The 18235-nt window shown below is 35.2% G+C and overlaps 2 protein-coding genes across 5 annotated transcripts in view; one reads left to right on the top strand and one right to left on the bottom strand.

Annotated features, from left to right (window-relative positions):
- Positions 1-122: 122 nt before the first annotated feature.
- LOC140804761 (GDP-Man:Man(3)GlcNAc(2)-PP-Dol alpha-1,2-mannosyltransferase-like) lies at positions 123-4239 on the bottom strand. Of its 3 annotated transcripts, none has more exons than XM_073160883.1 (8): positions 4118-4239; positions 3716-4026; positions 2871-3157; positions 2251-2437; positions 1788-1856; positions 1491-1684; positions 831-940; positions 123-745 (listed from the first exon to the last, which is right to left on the bottom strand). In XM_073160883.1, the coding sequence occupies exons 2-8, from the start codon at positions 4019-4021 to the stop codon at positions 504-506; spliced, it is 1395 nt and encodes a 464-aa protein (XP_073016984.1). In that variant the 5' UTR covers positions 4022-4026; positions 4118-4239; the 3' UTR covers positions 123-503. The 3 variants fall into 3 exon arrangements, with proteins under 3 accessions (XP_073016984.1, XP_073016982.1, XP_073016983.1); XM_073160882.1 differs by lacking the exon at positions 4118-4239 and having other exon boundaries at positions 124-385; positions 488-745; positions 3716-4111; XM_073160881.1 differs by lacking the exon at positions 4118-4239 and having other exon boundaries at positions 3716-4111.
- Positions 4240-15018: 10779 nt separating this feature from the next.
- Positions 15019-18235, top strand: part of LOC140804199 (anaphase-promoting complex subunit 1) — a 36038-nt gene continuing 32821 nt past the window's right edge. Inside the window, exons 1-5 of one of the 2 annotated variants that reach the window (XM_073160049.1) lie at positions 15019-15361; positions 16016-16079; positions 16827-16911; positions 17066-17352; positions 18122-18227. In XM_073160049.1, coding sequence (XP_073016150.1) covers positions 15129-15361; positions 16016-16079; positions 16827-16911; positions 17066-17352; positions 18122-18227 — 775 coding nt within the window. In that variant the 5' untranslated portion in view covers positions 15019-15128. Of the gene's footprint in view, positions 15362-16015; positions 16080-16819; positions 16912-17065; positions 17353-18121; positions 18228-18235 lie in introns of those variants that run through there. The other variant, XM_073160050.1, reaches the window with a different exon arrangement.

Genomic DNA, 18235 nt, shown 5'->3' on the forward strand with positions numbered 1-18235 from the left:
AGTTAGTCATGTGGGATGTATGCACTCTTTCTGACCGTTACATCAGCCAATACGAATCAAGTATTACACAATAAAATATGAAGATTTAATAGGTTTTTCCCCTCGCATGAAACATCGGAAACATTGTACATTAAAAACCATTACTTGATCAGTATATTTTCATCTAACTCACTCCCTTTCATCAAATTCTTTAATGTATTCAAACACACGATTGTTTCTGCTATTGTCAGATTAATTCATGAATTTTCAGACAAGAGAGTTTTCTAAATTATCAGGTTTGTAATGTCAATGTTGTACCGAGACCGGCTTAACGTCTTTGGTTCCGTTCAAAACACACAAAATATCTTCAGTGGCACTGGATGTGGCCTGATATTTTCTTCTTTCTCTGGTTTAAATAAAAACGAGAGTAAGTAATTGAAGTGTCGAAGTATTCAAGTTAAAATACGCATGCTAGACTTCTAAAATCAGGTTACAGGATCCCTTATACCCATAATTTTCATCGTCTAGCGGGTATGAAGAAAGATTGGTCGAACGGCATCCTTGAAATTTTCATAGAAACGTTGTTCGGAGAACCTTAAAGCTCGTTTTCTTGCAGCTGCAGCCATCTCAACCCGTTCAGGTTCAGGCATTCTTAAGATTTGAAGGATTGCGTCTGCATATTCTTGCACGTCTTGGGCAAGATATCCAGTTTGTTTTCCACCTTCAGGCAACACAATGTCCATCATAGGTCCGGCAGAATTATGAGCTGACAAAGATTATTACCTTTTAATTGATTACGAACGCATAAAATTTGGAAATGATGCTGCGACATGGAAATAACAGAAACAAACCAATTGGTATGGCACCAGAAGCCATGTATTCCACCACACAGATGCCAAAATGCTCGTCTATCATGGAATGAATTCCCGCAAATGCGCCACCCAAAAGACAAACCAAATCACTGAACCATGAAAATGAAAGAAAAGGGAAAATGAGTGAATGTAAAGTGTATGGGTTTCCTAATTTGGACAGGAAGCGAACAATTTAACGAGTTAGACACATAAAAATGCAGACAAAATGAATGGAAGGATAAGTGTGAAAATGATAGACTGAAGCTATAACAGGAGGCTGCCAAAAGGGAACGAATATGGTGGTAATATTGGACGATTCCAGGTTCAACGATGAAACTAGGTAAATGTTTCACCAGCAATTCATTTTATACACGGCTACGATAATTTGAAGGATGACAGTGTCCATTTAGACAGAAATATACGCAGATGAAAAATAGGAACAATCTATAGTTGTACAATAAGTAAGAGTGATAAATAAATCTGCGATGCAAGATTCTCTAGTTATATGAAAAACTAGAGAGTGACTCGTAAATCTGCGATGCAAGATGATTGATTTTCATATTAGTATTTACTGGATCTTTTCCTCACACATGGTCAGTAGAATCTCACAAAAGATAGGCTAGTTCATGGCATCAAAATACATGAAGAAATGGCACAAACCTGTAAGTTACATTTTTATGGAACTCCACATCACTTTCCACTTTCAGCTCCCTAGCTCGGTCTTTCAAGTGTTGCAACCTTCTCTCATCTGCTTCATTTCTGCAACTACCCACGAATTGCAACTTAGGTGAAGGCAAATCTGCATCCAAATTTTTTAAGACAATTGCAAATGCCTCGAGTTGAAGGGGATGGGCCTGAAAGAAAAATATTAAGATCAATTTCAGTTTTGCCAAAATCCCCAAATGTAAAAAAAATTATAGATAAACCATGGGTACCTTGAGCTCATAAAATGCCCACCTTCTCTGGACGAAATTGAGACACGGAAATAATCTTTGGTGGATTCATCATTCTTTCCAATGGCAGCACCTGTTTGCAAGACATAGATCGGCACACTAGCGACAAAAAGCATCAACCCCGTGCTGAATCAAAAGATGTCCGACCTTTGCATCACATTTTCCTTCTTTAATCCTCCATGCCACAAGACATGGACTCGGTATGAGTTAAAATACACATAAATCACCATACATCCAATTTTCTGTCATAACCTCTCTTAACCCCCCACTCTTTTCGAAAAATGAATGTCAACCCATACTCGACAGCAAAAACCTTTTCAAATTACTAGTTTTTGTTAGGTTTAATCTGGGTTGTTCTCAAAAACTAGTTCCAGTTGGTATGGGAAGACAAAAGTTGATACATAAACTGAAACACCACTCAAATAAGTAAAACTCATTATACAAAAGAAAAATCACAATACGCAAACCTGAAGACCAGAAGTATCACATGGAGGATAAACCATCTTAACACGATCTAGTATCCCCCAAAGCTTCTGAATATGAGACCCCGTCCATGAAGAATTGACCATTGCAAGGTGTGTACAGGAGCCAACTATTCCATACATCCAACTGAATACTATATAATATATCACTTTGCACTGTGATAGGAAGACGCTGCCATGACGAAAGTTCAGTTAGATTCGTGGGCAGCCAGCAACTAGAGTAAACCCAAAAAGTTTATCGACTGTACGTAAGCTTGCTACATCAGATAGGAGCACGCAGTGTGAATCTCTTTTGTTAGATATTTGATGAATTTGATCCAATTTTCAAATCTTATTAGCTTTCATAACAGGAAAATCAGAAGATGGATCTTGAATGTGATGCAAAAACACCTCATATCTACTCTATTAATGATATCAATTTGGTTACAGGCATTTATATTGAATAAGGCATTCACATTTAAGGAACCCGAGTTTAACCACTATATCCGCAAATATCACTATTATGAGCATTCTGAAGTTATTAAGCAATTCATCCCAATCTTTCCGATTCTTAACGACAGGGAGTCAACTAATAGTTAAATAAAGCATTAGATTAAGAACTATACCTCTTAGCAATTACATTGCCGTTGTTATACATAGAACTCCGTGTATGAACCCTTGATAGCATGTCGAGACTAATTGTAGGGTAATGTGTATAGCAGATCACTTTGCATCCAAACATTCGTGCAACAGGATAAGTAAAAGCATATCCACTGGTATCAAAATAATATAAAGGAGTAAAGTTGCACAAAGCTTCCCATGAAAGGTATACCGAACCAATGCTCTGGCCTATCATAGTGAATCGGGGATATGTAGTTTCGTCAACCCATTTCCTCTTATAAAGATGCACTACCTGTCGATACAATGCATACATATAAACATAGCTTTAGCAAAAACTTATAAATCAAGCGACGAAAAATAAACTGCACATAAAATACTCTCCACAAAAACTACGTGTCAGAGCTGCAAAATCTAAATTGCATATCTTCTGCCACATGTCAAAATGAAGCACCAACGAACAGTGGGGATTCGTGAAATGTTGAAAGTCGTTTTCCGCGTGGAAATCCACAAAGGCAATGAAAAACAAGTAATTTTATAAAAACCAGTCGAATTCAACCAGTGTGCCGATCACTGGACGTGGTCTTTTTCGGCAAACCACATTCGGGAATACATCAACATAACACATCTAATATTAGAACGTGAACTATATCGATAGAAGATTGCTGTGGCACTTTCAACTCGCCAATTTGAAGCAGGAGACGTTTTTCACATTTATTCTACCAATTCTTGGTTACGTAGCCCGAAGCAAAAACAAAGAGCGCACAGAAGACCGCCTATATCTTAAAATTTCCCAAAGAGTGGATGTAAACATGGACAACGTCAAATGATGCAGGAAAAAATCTGAAGGTACCTTTGGAGGGTTAATCAATTTGACGCCAAACCGATCGATGGATCGTCTATAGAGCGATTGAGGGGACGCATCGTGATCCCCTGTATATATGATGCAATCGAGATCTGGCGACTCGTCTTGGATGGCTTTTACTGCGCACCAAAGGACTCTCTCCCCGCCGCCGCCGTCGTTGGTGTAAGGGTGGAAGATTCCCACCGCCTTTCTCCTGTTTCTCCGGCAGGAAATTACGGCGGAGACAATTCTGATAATTATCGCTGATATTAGGGCAGCTAGGAGTGAAACCGATTGGAGAAGCCAGGAAGACATTTCAGCTAGAAGAATTTCAGAGTACAGAGGCATGCCTCAGTAAAGACATTTGGTATTTGTATACAAAAATTAGTAATTGTGGCGGTGTGGTGTTACGTGGGAATTTGATCACAATGATTGTTCACAATCTTGCTCGAGCAGCCCATTTTCAAGCTGGTCTTTGTGTCCGGCTTCTAGTTTTACTCATGATGCTTTTTGATTCATTATCATACGGTCGGTTAATATTTTCAAAAAAATAATAGCAGTTTTTTTTTTTTTTTAATGTAGAATTAATATCGGGGTTTTGAGCGGTTTTAGGTGTTGCGGTCAGTTTACTAATAGTATTTTTTAAAACATAATCGCGATTTTACATGTAGAATTAGTCTTACGGTTTTGAGCGGTTTCAGACGTTGCGGTCGGTTTACTATTTTTTTAAGTGAAAAATATTACAACATATATCTAATTTATTTGAAAACAACACCAATATAATGTTTTTAAATATAAAATATAGGTCAAATCATTAAAAGATAAAATTAGATAAAACAATAATTAAGATTCAAAACTAAGTTAATAATTTAACAACACAATACATTTACAACAAAAAAGATATTTACACTATTTTATCATTTTTTTACTTTCAAACTTCAAACAAAATATTGTAATAAAAGAAATAAATATTCTAATAAAATACAATATGAAGAATAGTTAAGAAGAAGATAAGTTTTATTTGTAATAGTAATTTTGAAGAGAAATAAGATATATAATGACGACTTCTTTATTGAATATGTTGTTTACACATTATTATAGTTTTAGGTCAAATATTATCGCAAACGGTTTAGACGATGCGTTTCTTGGGAAAAAATAACCGAACCGCGTATGTGGTGCAGTTTATTATTAATCTTTTTAACTGCGATTTTTATAAAATATTTTTTAAAAAAAAGACACAGTGAAATTCGATTAAGACAGTTAATAAAAAAATTTGATCACTCCTGATTGCAATGAATCTTCTTTGACTTAATAAAGTCCCATCTGTTTTGGTTCAAAAATTTATATATAAAAATCTCGAGAACTTGCAAAATAAATAACTTTAAACTTGGCAAACGATTGTTTTTACACGTATGGTTTGTACATAATATAAAACCTTGAAGAGCATGAAAATATTAAAATAATAAGCTAAAAATGAAAAATTACAAAAGTTGGAATTAAAAATTTGTTGAAAATTTGAAATGTTAAATTCTAAAAAATATTGTCCTTTTTAGCGATATGTATTTTAATTTTTTTCTGTGAGATTTTTCTATTTTGTTCAATTTCTATGAAGACCCGCTTCTGAACTAATTCAAATTATTCCAATGACTAATTGATGAGATTTTGTTAATTATTATATCATATTGGACTTTGCAGATTTAATTGGGCCCAAATATTTTAGCCCTGACAATATGATATTTATATAAATAGATATATAATATTTACTTACATATCTAGATCTATATTATAATCACACGATTTGACATGGATGATAAAATATTGATTGTGTGTTACATTATGATAAATCTGGATCTATGGTATATTATGTTAAATCTGGTTATGAATTGGCGATGAGAATTGATCAGGAATGTAGCCACATGAATTGGAGTAGTGGTACGTCTGAATCTTATAGAGATTTTAATTATATTATTTAGCAAAAACTTGTATGAGACGGATCTCTTATTTGGGTCATCCATGAAAAAGTATAATTTTTTATGCTAATAGTATTATTTTTTATTTTGAATATGGGTAGGATTGACTCATCTCACATATTAGTATCCGTGAGACGGTCTCACATGAGACTCACTCATATTATTTTATCATATTTGTGTGTATCTGGAGTCGTTATCTTCCACTTATTTGAATTAATTTTATAATATTCGTATATTCGAACAAATAAAGAAAATATCTAATTTTAGAGATAAAGTGATTTTACAATAATTTCAAAGACAATAAAATATTACAAATAAGGAAATAAAAGCATAAAAATAAATCTTTATTCTAATTCCTCGTAAAACACAATGGAAGCAAAGATAAGGAAGAAATAATTTTGAAAATTCTGGATTCATTCACATGGGAATCTATAGTTTTATTGAAAGAGAATTTGTGGCAAATTTCTTAGGCTTTATGTGGAGAGATTTGATCTTTTTAAATCTTGCCCCATTAAGGAGACGAAAGTCGTAGAAGATAACATAGAACAAAGAAGGAGAACGCACGACAGAGAAGTGAACAGATAATAGAAGACAACTTTGAAAGAAGACAACAACTTTTTCTTATGAGTTGGAAGAAGAATAAAGTTGTTAGGGTTTACGAGAGATGAGGAAGACGACATCAAGGGAGAATAATGTCAACTACACTTAAATTTTTTTATTTCTTTTTATATTTTATTCTTATAAATTCAAACATTGTGTCCTTGCCTTGTTTTAATTTTATGTAATAAACTTCTTTAGATTAAAACCACGGTAGAACGAAACAATAATTAGTAATAATAATGAATGATATGTGCAAATGATAAAACCTCTTTCCAAAATGAATGTCTTACTCTGGCCAGATATTCTTTGTACTATTAATTCATCAGGTCACATGAGATATCTTTCACCCATGGATGAGCGGTGAATCTCCAACTAAAATGCATTAACTCCCATGTATTCCGAAACCACACCACCCGATGACCCTCAGTAGAGTCGATAAACTGATCAAAGTGCATGCTAAAAGACTTGTTGTCTCAGGTCAAATGATTGATTGTGTACAACCATAATTGTGGGGACCCGGACGCTAATTCATTCCTTAATCATTGTTAGAAAATATTTAATCATTTATAATAAATAGGGTGTAATTTTTTTTAAAAAAATACAAAGCGGAAACGTAATGTAATTCAATTCAAATTACATATTAAACATAACATACAATTATTGTATTATCTACAATAATTCAAATATGTTCAACTACATATCAGTATTGAATCTTAAGTTGCTTCTGAAGCCCGGATCTCCACACTATCTAGTCCAGCCTCGTTCTCTTCTTGACCCTGATCCTATTCCACCCATTGCCATGCACACATACAAAACAAGACAACAGCCAGATACTCCGATGAGAATTACATTCTCAGTATAAACCATGTATACATGCAGTCATATAAATCATACAAAAGTATATAACAAACCTTCATAACATGTAACAGAATCAGAAACATGAATTAATATCAAGAATAATTCTTATTCTAAACACGTACCAAAATCAGGAACACCGATAGACGTGTACCATATTCAGGAACATAAATTAATATCAATCAATATAAATCGATATAACTGTCACTTAGACTCGTGACTCTACGTTTTAGACTAGACTCAATCCTAGCCTAGGGATCCCGATTTCCAAATGTTGGCATTCCATATCGATCACCAGTAATAGAACAAAGTCTGATTCTATCCACATCGATATGGTATCGATCACCAGTAATAGAAGAAGCTCTAATTCTATCCACATCAAGATAGTATCGATCACCAGTAATAGAAGAAGCTCTGATTCTATCCACATCGATATAACATCGATCACTAGTAATAGAAAAAGCTCCGACTATCCACATTGATACGGTATCGATCACCAGTAATAGAAAAAGCTCTGATTTTATCCACATCGATAACCAAACATCCGGTGACAGACTTTGGCACTAACACCAATTCACTATCTTGTGACATCGTGCAATGTGCCCGTGGCGATCCCGCCACTATCAGGTAATTCTGTCACAAGATCACTCGTCTAATACCTGCTATCTATCAATCAAGAAAACAAGCATATTAATTTATTCATTGCAATTATCTATGCAATAGAATGAAGTATGTGATTTAGGGAAATTCGAGCCAAACCTCACTCGAGTTGTGCAATCCCAACTCGACATTAATTTATACATTTGTCTTCTCGTTCTGACGAAAACGAAGTTCCGAAGTCAATTCTGTCTATTTCCAATCTGGTAATGACAATACCGAACAGACACAATATCAATATGTAACTCCGTTCAAAACCTGTTATGATCAATACTTATATCAAAACATAATCTCCTCAATGCCAATCGACATATGGTACCACCATACAATTTAAATCAACCCCGAGTCTGATCAATATCAATCAACTGATGTTTCAACGGCATAACAATACTGTCTCGATAACCCCGTCAGTCCAAACATCACATATATACTACCAGAACTCATAATCAGTATCGGTACAACTCCTAATCTCAATAACAATACAAATCTGATATGAAATATTCGTCAAATCGACTCCGAAAAGCATAACAATTACATAACCAGTCTGTTCTTCGACCTGACTTCGATTCTATGATGTCTAATATGACAAGAACATCATATATGAATCCTATTCAATTCTGAAAATAGCATAATGTCAAAACATGTCAAAACGTAGCAAAACTTACATCCAGTTGTAGCATACGTTGATAGGAACACAGTACTGAAGTCGAATTCAAAATCAGACGGACGGATATTGTAAGATCGCAATTAATATTCCACGGAGGAATTTCTCCAGAGTTCCTTCGATTTCTTCTTTCCTTTACCATATAATCGGTTGTATGTATATATATATATATATATATATATATATATACACACACACACACGTCGCATGTAATGGCAAGTGGCAATCTTACGTTTTGCATGACTGGCGCATATGCGCGCCCAAGCCCCGCGCATATGCGCCGGAGGCTTTATCCGAAACTTGCTACTGGAGTGCTCGCGCATATGCGCGCAAATCGTCGCGCCTATGCACGAGACTTACTGTCTCGAGCACAAACCCACTTGCGCATATGCGTGCCTTCCGCCGCGCATGTGCGCCAACTTCTCTGTCCTGTTCGCGCATGTGCGCCGTTCACGTCGCGCATATGCGCCGAGCACTTCCCTAGGCTACTGGACACCTCGCGCAGATGCGCGAGTCTTCTGTCAAAACCACGCATGTGTGCGCACCTACTCGCGCATGTGCGCGTATGACATTTCCTTCGCACACATTTCGCGTCTGTTCTCGTCTTTCCCGGTCCACTCCGTTCCGTCTATAATCACTTCAATTAATCAATTAATCCTCCCAGATTAATCTCAGATTACGGTAAATATACCCAAATCATTTCAGATTACGGTAATCAAATTCTCGGGCATTACAATAACCATATACTTTTCCATTCGATAAGAGATAATCACTTGAACATTCCGAGGGAGGATTGTTCGGTGCATCATCAATTGATCACTCATCTATATGAATGAACATCTTCACGCCCTTACCCATAAATATGACGTCTACATCATAGATGCTAGTCTCAAACTCAAGAGATCTTTATCTTTGTTTTAGGCAGCTGAATCGACTAGAAACCAGTTAAGAATATACATACGTTTCTTAACGAGTTTCATGTTCTTATATTGCGAGACATATATCATGATAACTATTGTATATTCAATGTTCTAAAACATAATATGTGAAATTAATGAAGTGTTGAATTTTTAAAAAGTAATAATTTACTTATTGTTTTATTTTTTTGTAAAAATAAATTCAGGTAATATCTACATATCTAAAAGAGAGAATAAGTTTGTGATGGCCAGTTTGTTGCAAGTTCTCGGTCAAAAGCAAGAACACGCGTCATTCCACTACATGACTACCGAGGGACAATATCACGTGGCCTATCCTCTTCTCTCCACCACACCATGTTGCTTTCGGTTGCACCGAGGTTCCTTTGTTTTTCATTTTTCCTCCTCTTCCTTTGTTTTCCTTGCCTTGGTTCCACTTATCCCCATCCTCCTCTCCGTCGTACTGTTGGCGGTCTGCTCTCCTCTCTAACACACCATGTTGCTTCCGGTTGCACCAAGGTTCCCTCATTTTTCAGCTTCCCTCCTCTTCCTTTGTTTTCCTCTCCTTGATTCCACTTATCCCCCTCCTTCTCTCCACCGTTCTGGTGGCGGCGCTGATTCTCCGATCCGCAGAAGCCGGCAGCGACTTCAGTTGGAGACCCATTTCCAAGCCTGAAACCTGCCGAGGTTCGATAGCTGAGTGCATGGCCGAAGGTGGAGAATTCGACATGGATTCCGAAGTCAGCCGGCGCATATTAGCGACCACGAAGTACATTAGCTACGCCGCGCTTCAGGAAAACTCTGTACCGTGCTCAAGGAGAGGCGCGTCGTACTACAACTTCCGCCCAGGTGCCCAATCCAATCCTTATACTCGGTCGTGCATCGCCACCACACGGTGCAGGAGTTGAAAAATTTCCGGTGTTTATCCTTTTACGTACCATGTATACAATACACCTGTATGTATGAATCTGATAACAGTATGATTGTGGCAATAATTGTAATTTTTCGCATTTGAAAAATCTGATATACGTACACTCGTCGCTCATGTTAATGTGATGTGTTAATCATTAGTTCCATTGATAGATTTGCTTCTAAAAGAGTACATTCAACCAGAAAATCCAAAATTGCGTATTATTGTTGCTATTAGTAAGTTTTTTTGTTTCGGCTTTTATCATTTTTTTTACAAATCCATTGGACGATTGACAAATTTGCTGTGAAATTACAAAATTTCAGGAGGCAGTTTGTTTGTATATTTTATCCATTTTTTGTGAAATGTGTTGATTTTCCTGAAGTGTCAATCAATTTGTCAACGAATATACTGGCAAAATTCATGTCAATTTTTTTCCTAGAATCTGATCAAAGCAGTGGTAAGGTTACCATCTCCTTTATGCTCAATATCTCTCTTGGCAATTGGGATCTTAGAGTATACCGATCAAAAAATAAAATAAAATTGGGAACTTGGATTATGGGGATAAAAACCAGGATATGCTCCAGTAGTTTTCATTTGGAAAAGATGCATGATGGACGTGAAGGTAAGTAAATTCACAATTCGGTATGGATCCCTCCACCGTTGCAATTGCGTCGAGGGTTTATCAAGAACTCCTGGTTCAGTCTCTACTTTTAGATATGATAAGAATCCTTTATTTCCGAGTCGGTAATCGAAAGAACGATAGTAGGGAGATCTTCTCTGGAAGACCTAAAATTTGGAGGGAGGGAAGATAGATGAAGGAACCAGGCTTTTGACTTTTAGGCCTAGGACTTTGATGTAGACAAATGTGGTTTGATAGGCTGAAACTGACGGGGAGAGTGAGACAGACCACATTTCATGTTTGGTAGGAAGTGAAAAGGGGTGGGTGTGAAGAGTTTGAATACTCTGGATTGATAAATGCTACTTTGAATTTTCATATTGGTTCCTCTATCACGGATGTGATCTTTAAAGATAGATGGTAGTTGCGAAGACTTGTGTTTCCCTCTTCCCAGTAGATGCAATAGCAAACAGCTAATATTCAGAATACAAGCGTAGGATATATGAGTCGAAGTTAGCCTAAAACTACAACATACATATGTCAATCAAAGCAACCCTTTCGTGGCGTATATCTTAAAATTCCCATGGGGCAAACATACCTCATACAAAAATTCTTCCAAGCTTTGAAAATTGGATTCATACGGATGAACGGTAGTCAATATTTTTAGTACAATAATAAAATTTTTTTAGCTAAAATCGCATTTTTCCCCTTAAATTAAGCATTGAGAAAAGTTCCAAAACAAAACCAGACATACCATTTCTTTTGCATAAAAATGAAATTGAAATAAGTTGAACTTGTAGTTTTCAGCTATCTTTGTTTTCAAGATATGCTAATCTATGTTTTGCATTAGCCATACAAGGGTGTTCAGGTGATGCCTTCCAGAGGCCTCCTAATATAGTCAGATGGGCACAGAGGAGCAACAACGACGAGTAAACATTAGATGGGTAGATGTTCCAACAGAACTCTACTGCCATGAACAATATTAAACTGCAGAAAAAGAGTATTTTTCCTGAGTCAGTATCAAAACACCATAAAAATAAAGAACAAGTTTAATGGCCAGGTTACCAACCGTAACCATGTGGGAAATGTCGTTCGCCACAATAACTATGGTAAGCTGTAGAAATACCTACATTAAGAGAGAGCACATGAATCATAATAGTTAGATCTAAAATTATGCCGCTTTTACATTTTTTTTTAAAAAAAAAACTATGCCACTTTTGAAGCAAATACTAACAATGCACAACATCCATGCATGAAATTATGGAATCACATGAAAATAATCAAAATTCTAAAAAACGTGAAGCGTGATGAAGCTCTACGTACAACTTTCATGTGTAAGTAGGTTTAGTGTGAGATTAGGTATGGAAAAACATTTTTAGTTTTTAGTATTATTTTAATTACATTAGGATAATTAATAGATTAAATAACACATAAATATACAAATTTCAAGTTGCTTAGGCAGTGGTTTTCGGGATTTTGTATTGTGTTTTAGTTTGGTCTCCTGTTTTTTATGCTTGGGTTTTTGGTTTCTGTTTTAACGCTTAGCTTTGTTTTAAAGTCGAATATCAATATCTCAAGCTTACAAAATCCCAGGGCATGAATAATAGAGAAAAGATTAGGTAACCAACTTCTGCAAAGGGTGAAGAACCCAGACCAGTAGATCAAACATGAATGGTGTGGCTTCAGAGCATGAAAAGGTAAGAAACCGAATGCCGTGAGAAATAAGTCATTTCGGGTCAATAAGAAAGCAATTTCTTGCACATGGTCACCTTATTAAAAAAAACTAAATATAAGAGAGGTGATGCAGTCGCTTCCAAATATTTACACTCAATAAAAGACAGAGATCTCAAATATCCCATAAGTATTTAAAAGTTTTAACACATTCATCCCGATCAATTCAACAGAGAATAATCACATCCTGAAATTTAGCTCTAAGTTTTTCTATTCGAACTACAGCTTAATCTCTTCAATTTGTTGTACATGTTCTTTGTTCAAGCTCAAAAGCTCTCTCTCGCTTCTCAGCACCATCGTCAATGTCCTTGTATTCTGCTTCACCTCCGTCGAAGCCTTTCTCGAACAATGTACTACCGGTTAAAAAATATCTGTTCTTCTTATGGGTTTTTATGTTTAAGTTTTTGAAGCACCGGTTTCACTTCTGTTGGGAAGTGGAAGAGAGAAATAAGTGAGTTACTCCTGCTGCTGTCTTGTTCCTAAAATAAACAGACTTGGTATATGATTTTGTTTTCAGATGATTTGTTCAATGACAGAAATACAAGAGAATAGGCGGTTCTTGTTTGTTTCGGCTTGTTATCAGTGTCCTGCGTTTTATTTGCCTTTTTGTTGCTTATGCAGTGGTTTTTGGGATTTTGTATTGTTTTTTAGTTTGATCTCCTGTTTTTTATGCTTGTGTTTTCTTATGCTTTGTGATTTTTTGGTTTCTTGGTTTCTGTTTTAACGTATAGCTCAGCCAACCAAAGGATCTAGCTTGGACTTGATAGAAGGGATTTAAAGTCTTTGTTGTGCTTGTAAAAGGGTTTTAAGCTAATTGTTATTGATCTACAAAATTCATCTTCGTAGTATTTGAGGAAATAAATCAATTAAAATATTTTATTACTTTTTACTTTGCGTAAAGAAGAGGCATAACTTTTTCTGTTTTTGGGAGGAAAAAATACCGTGTTTTTGGGAAAAAATGTCCCATCGATAGTAAAACATTTATCTTATAGCCTAAAAAATTTTTAATTACAAAAAATTAATATGGACCTATGAGAACTCTGAATTACATTCAATAAAACATTCATTTATAATAATTGTTTTTATTTTATTCTTTACATCAGTTTACCTTGTTTGCGTTACAATACATAAATAACTTTTACTAATGTTATTGATATGTTGTATTTTTTTGCTGATATATCCATTGTTGACCATTTGAGGATGTGTATAACTTGCAATATTATTGACAACTAAATAATGTTTGATATATAACTAGCTCGTTCCCAGTTTTGATCAGTGCCCACTATTTATCATCTTTAACTTGTAGATATAATGAATAAAAAACCTATACATAATGTAGCTACTCAAAACATATTAATGTTTATGAGTGAATACGTTCAACAATTTATGTTTACTCCGAGATTAGAAATTTAAATAGGCTAAACGGCTTGTTCTCCCAAATTGTTTAGTTCTCAGTTCTTTAACATGATATGATTAGAATTTCTGAATAATTTCGTTCGCATTTAATTAATTTTTTATAATTGGATCCCAATCAATGTGCTAGAAGTTAACTCATTTTATTATCGGATTTGTTTTCCTCAGGTACAACTCAACAGCTAGAGACAAAGAATGAAATCAGTTTGTAATACTATAAACATAACTAAACTTTTTATGATTTTTAAGTATGTGATATTTGCAAAAATTCTGTAACATATGTATAAATTATCATATTGTTATAATAACTACACCTTATTAATATTCAGTTATAATGCTTTATCCTATCTATAACTTCTTTTTAGTTATAGTATGACTGTCAATATGCTACAAAAAGGAAACATCATATATTACACAATAAATCTGGATAAACACCTCAAATATTGAGGTGCCAATACCTAGTCCTACTTAAACCCAAAATAATCAGATACCAAATCTTACAGGGTCAACAATGGTTTTGAAATTATAATTTGTTCATCCCAATATATATTTGAAACAATTTGATGACAAAATATAATTTAATAGAAGATAACATTTCTTGAAAGACCATATAATTATGATTTATTTTGCTATGTAATTAATTACGTATATCAAATATGGAGACAATCTGAAAAATGATTTGGGCTAAATATGCTTTTTGAGTTGTGATTTTTTTCATGTTGTTAATAATATATAATTAGCAGGGTTTTGTGAGATTGTCTCACAGCTATATAAATGAAATAAATTCATATTTACAGTGAAAAATATTATTTTTGGACATAAAAATAATATCTTTTATGACGTGAGTTGAATATCTGTTCGCACGTGAAAATAAGAGTTAGTGTGTAATATAATATACTAGTTTATGCTGAAAACAATTTATTTTTAGTTTTTAAAAATAAAAGAAAGAAGCTTGGCGCGCCCATTAAACCAAATCACCATGATCGAACTAAAACCTACTGCTAGGGTTTTGTGGCAGAAAATAAAATAAAAAGGGCGGGAGATATTCTCAGACCCCCAAATCTCACCGTTACTGACTCATCGACTCAGGAGATGACCGGCAGCGGCGCCACAGGCACCCGAGAACTGACAATTATCAGAGAATTCAACCCCTATGGTTTATCAGCCGAAGCATCGGATGGCTGCAAACCTTCCGACGACGATCACCATTACTACCTCTTCGATCCTCAAGCTACCAAACAATTAGATGATGCCGAAGAGCTCGAAGAGGCTTCTGCACTGACCAATGATGGAAGTGATCACGAAATTTTTATCAGAGGAAATAGGTGGATCTTCCATTTCTTAATTTTTATTCTTTTTTGAAATCCCGGATTTGATTTTTATTCTTGTTTATTGGTCATTTTTTTAGGACGAATTCTTGTTCAAAATGAGAACTTTAAATTTCATGGTGCTTTTTGTCGTGTTTAATGGTCCGCATTGGTTCCACGAGTAAACTGTCATTTAAGCTCGAGGGACAATCAAGAAACTTGTTTGTCGGTTATGGGTTACCCTTTTGGGATTAAATGCTAATGTCGGGATATCCCAAATTTATTTACCTTACAATTGCCATGTATGCTGGTTACTGATTAATCGAGCTGCAGACAAATATTTCACGGAGATGTTTTGGTAAAGTTTTATGATATAGTTTGACATCTTTCATCCATACCGTCTGAAATTTAAAACCATTCTTGATCACGGTAACTTAAAATTTGAGCTCTTCTAATCAGTGGAAGTTAAAAGACAAACATGATCACTTTAGCTTTTGGGAACTGCTACTTATTTAGCTGAGAAGATGAAATCTTTCAGCAACTTGGCACTAAATCAATAATGATCTTATTCTTAATAAAAAGCTCGTTTCTTTTTCACGTGGTGCTTCTGATTTTAAGTTGCATTTCAAATGGAGACGTGTTTCAATTCTAACTGACGTAAAACTATGGCAGAATCATATGGAGTACTGGTTCAAGAGTGTATAAGAGGTTCATGCTGCCCTCCAAAGTTATGAAGGTGATCAAGTTTTCTAATACTCTCCTCTTACTTTATCGGAGATCTAAGAATCGTTTACTGTATGATAGAGAATTCGATTTCCTTTCAGAATTGCCTCATAATCCGTTTACGACTGAGTTGCCATATTTTCCATGAAGCACCTTAAAAGCTTTCATCTTTAAGATAAAAATTGTTAATAATGCAACATTTTAATTGTGCCTGCCTGCCAGGCTTAAGCAACAATACCTCCCAGGCTTGTGCCATACACGGGAAGATGCAAAGGTGCTCAAATGAGGACATGCCACATAAGATTTGTTATTTGTGGTAATTCAAACTCCAAAAAGAGCTTTTCAGACAAAAGTTGGAACTGAATCTTTTAGTTTTACGTAAACACCCTTTTTTGTGTGTGTTAAGGACGAAGGGATGGTTTTGATCCAGCACTGAAGTCAATATCTGTTGATAGTCAATGTTCTTAAAAACAATCATTACGTCAGTTCAAGTCTTCTCATTTCCTTTGTGTACCTGTTAAAGCAAGCAATTGTGTTAAATAAGAAGAATGGTTTTCCAAGATACCTACTAACCAGACCCTTCCCAGTGGTTTGTCATATGAACCATTTCTCCTTAGGGAAATATGTTTTAATTTTCTTTTTGGGCCTGCAGAATTAGCTGAAAGAGAGATATTTAGTTTCTGATTGTCACGTTTAATAAAATATTTCGAGCTGTTGCTTCATACTCACTTGGATACTAAATATTGTTGCTAGAATGCAGGCATGCTGGTGTCGGATGGGTGATATATCTGAAGCCTTGCTTTGTGTTCTTGAAGTTAATAGTTTAACCATATATAGCGTGTCAGGTGTGTCAATCGTTTGTCTTTTAAAATATTATTGACGTTGATAAAGATTGACAGCATCCTATTTGTTTTTTCTATGCTGTATCATGTTATTCACCATGGTAATCATAACCTTTCAGATGTGTCGTGCTAACCAATTTTATTCCAATTCCAACAGGTGAAGTGGCATCTATACCGCTTCCTCATACTATTACATCTATATGGCCTCTTCCCTGTGGCTTACTTCTCCAACATGAACCAGATTGTAATTTCCTTACAAATATGTCATTTTCATCATCAAACCCCCTTTTAAGTTCTCGTGATGTGTTCCGTTCAAAAAGAGACTGTGGATACAGTCCTCAGAATAATTACTTTCCAATGCATTCTCCTGATTTTGGTATCAGAGGTGATGGAATAATGGCGTCATCCCATCTGATTTTGAAGGATCCATTTGAAGATCCTCAGGTATTGATATAGCTTCTCAATTTCTAGAAAACTTCAGTCTTATTTTTGTGTACATGCTTGTCACCATCTGTTTGTATAAATAGTTTGGTTGCATAAGAAATCTTTACGCTGCCCATAGCTAAACAATGGGTCATTTAGTGATTCAGATTCATTCAAGATAAAGTGAGAGAGCTTCATTTAAGAATTAGCATATGATATCCAATCATTGATATTTTTTTTGGAGTTAAATTATAAGCTAACCATCAACTTCTACATTTTTATTATTTTGTGGAGTGGCTGTAATTGCCCAAATTTGATAAAAGTTATGCATCTTTAACTTGAAAAGGAGTTTTAAAACCAAATTGATGCTTTTGATTCTCCATGATTTCTTTGTTTTGGGTGGTGGGACCCAGGATTTTGGGGAGGGGAGTGAGGTCAAACAAAAATTGAATTTTAGGAGGATAAACTACTCATGAAATAAAATATTTCTTTATTCTAAGGCGGCGACTTCCACCCTTTACCTTGGTTCAGTCCACCACTTCTTGCCATCAAGCGGTTCCTTCTCATCACATGGTTTTTCCATTAGTTGATAGATGCCATCATCTTTCCGTGTTTGTAAATTGTTGTAGAAAGCAAGAGTTTCATATGCCATTGGTAATCTGTAAGTGAACATAGGTCGAGTGGCCAAAACAAAATCTATCTCGAGTATGATTGGTATCTCCAGCATTTTCTCATTTCATAGTTAACATTTGTTTATTTAATGAAAATATAATATCACGTGGTTACTCAGTTAACCTATATTGAAGAAAGAGGGAAGTCTAACGTGATGTGGGAATTTGATGAAAGGACAATTTGGACGAGTCATTATGTTCCTTTGATGCTATCGTACAATAAAGGTAATTAA

The sequence above is a fragment of the Primulina eburnea genome, chromosome 11 (assembly GCF_022965805.1).
Source record: "Primulina eburnea isolate SZY01 chromosome 11, ASM2296580v1, whole genome shotgun sequence".
NCBI lineage: Eukaryota > Viridiplantae > Streptophyta > Magnoliopsida > Lamiales > Gesneriaceae > Primulina > Primulina eburnea.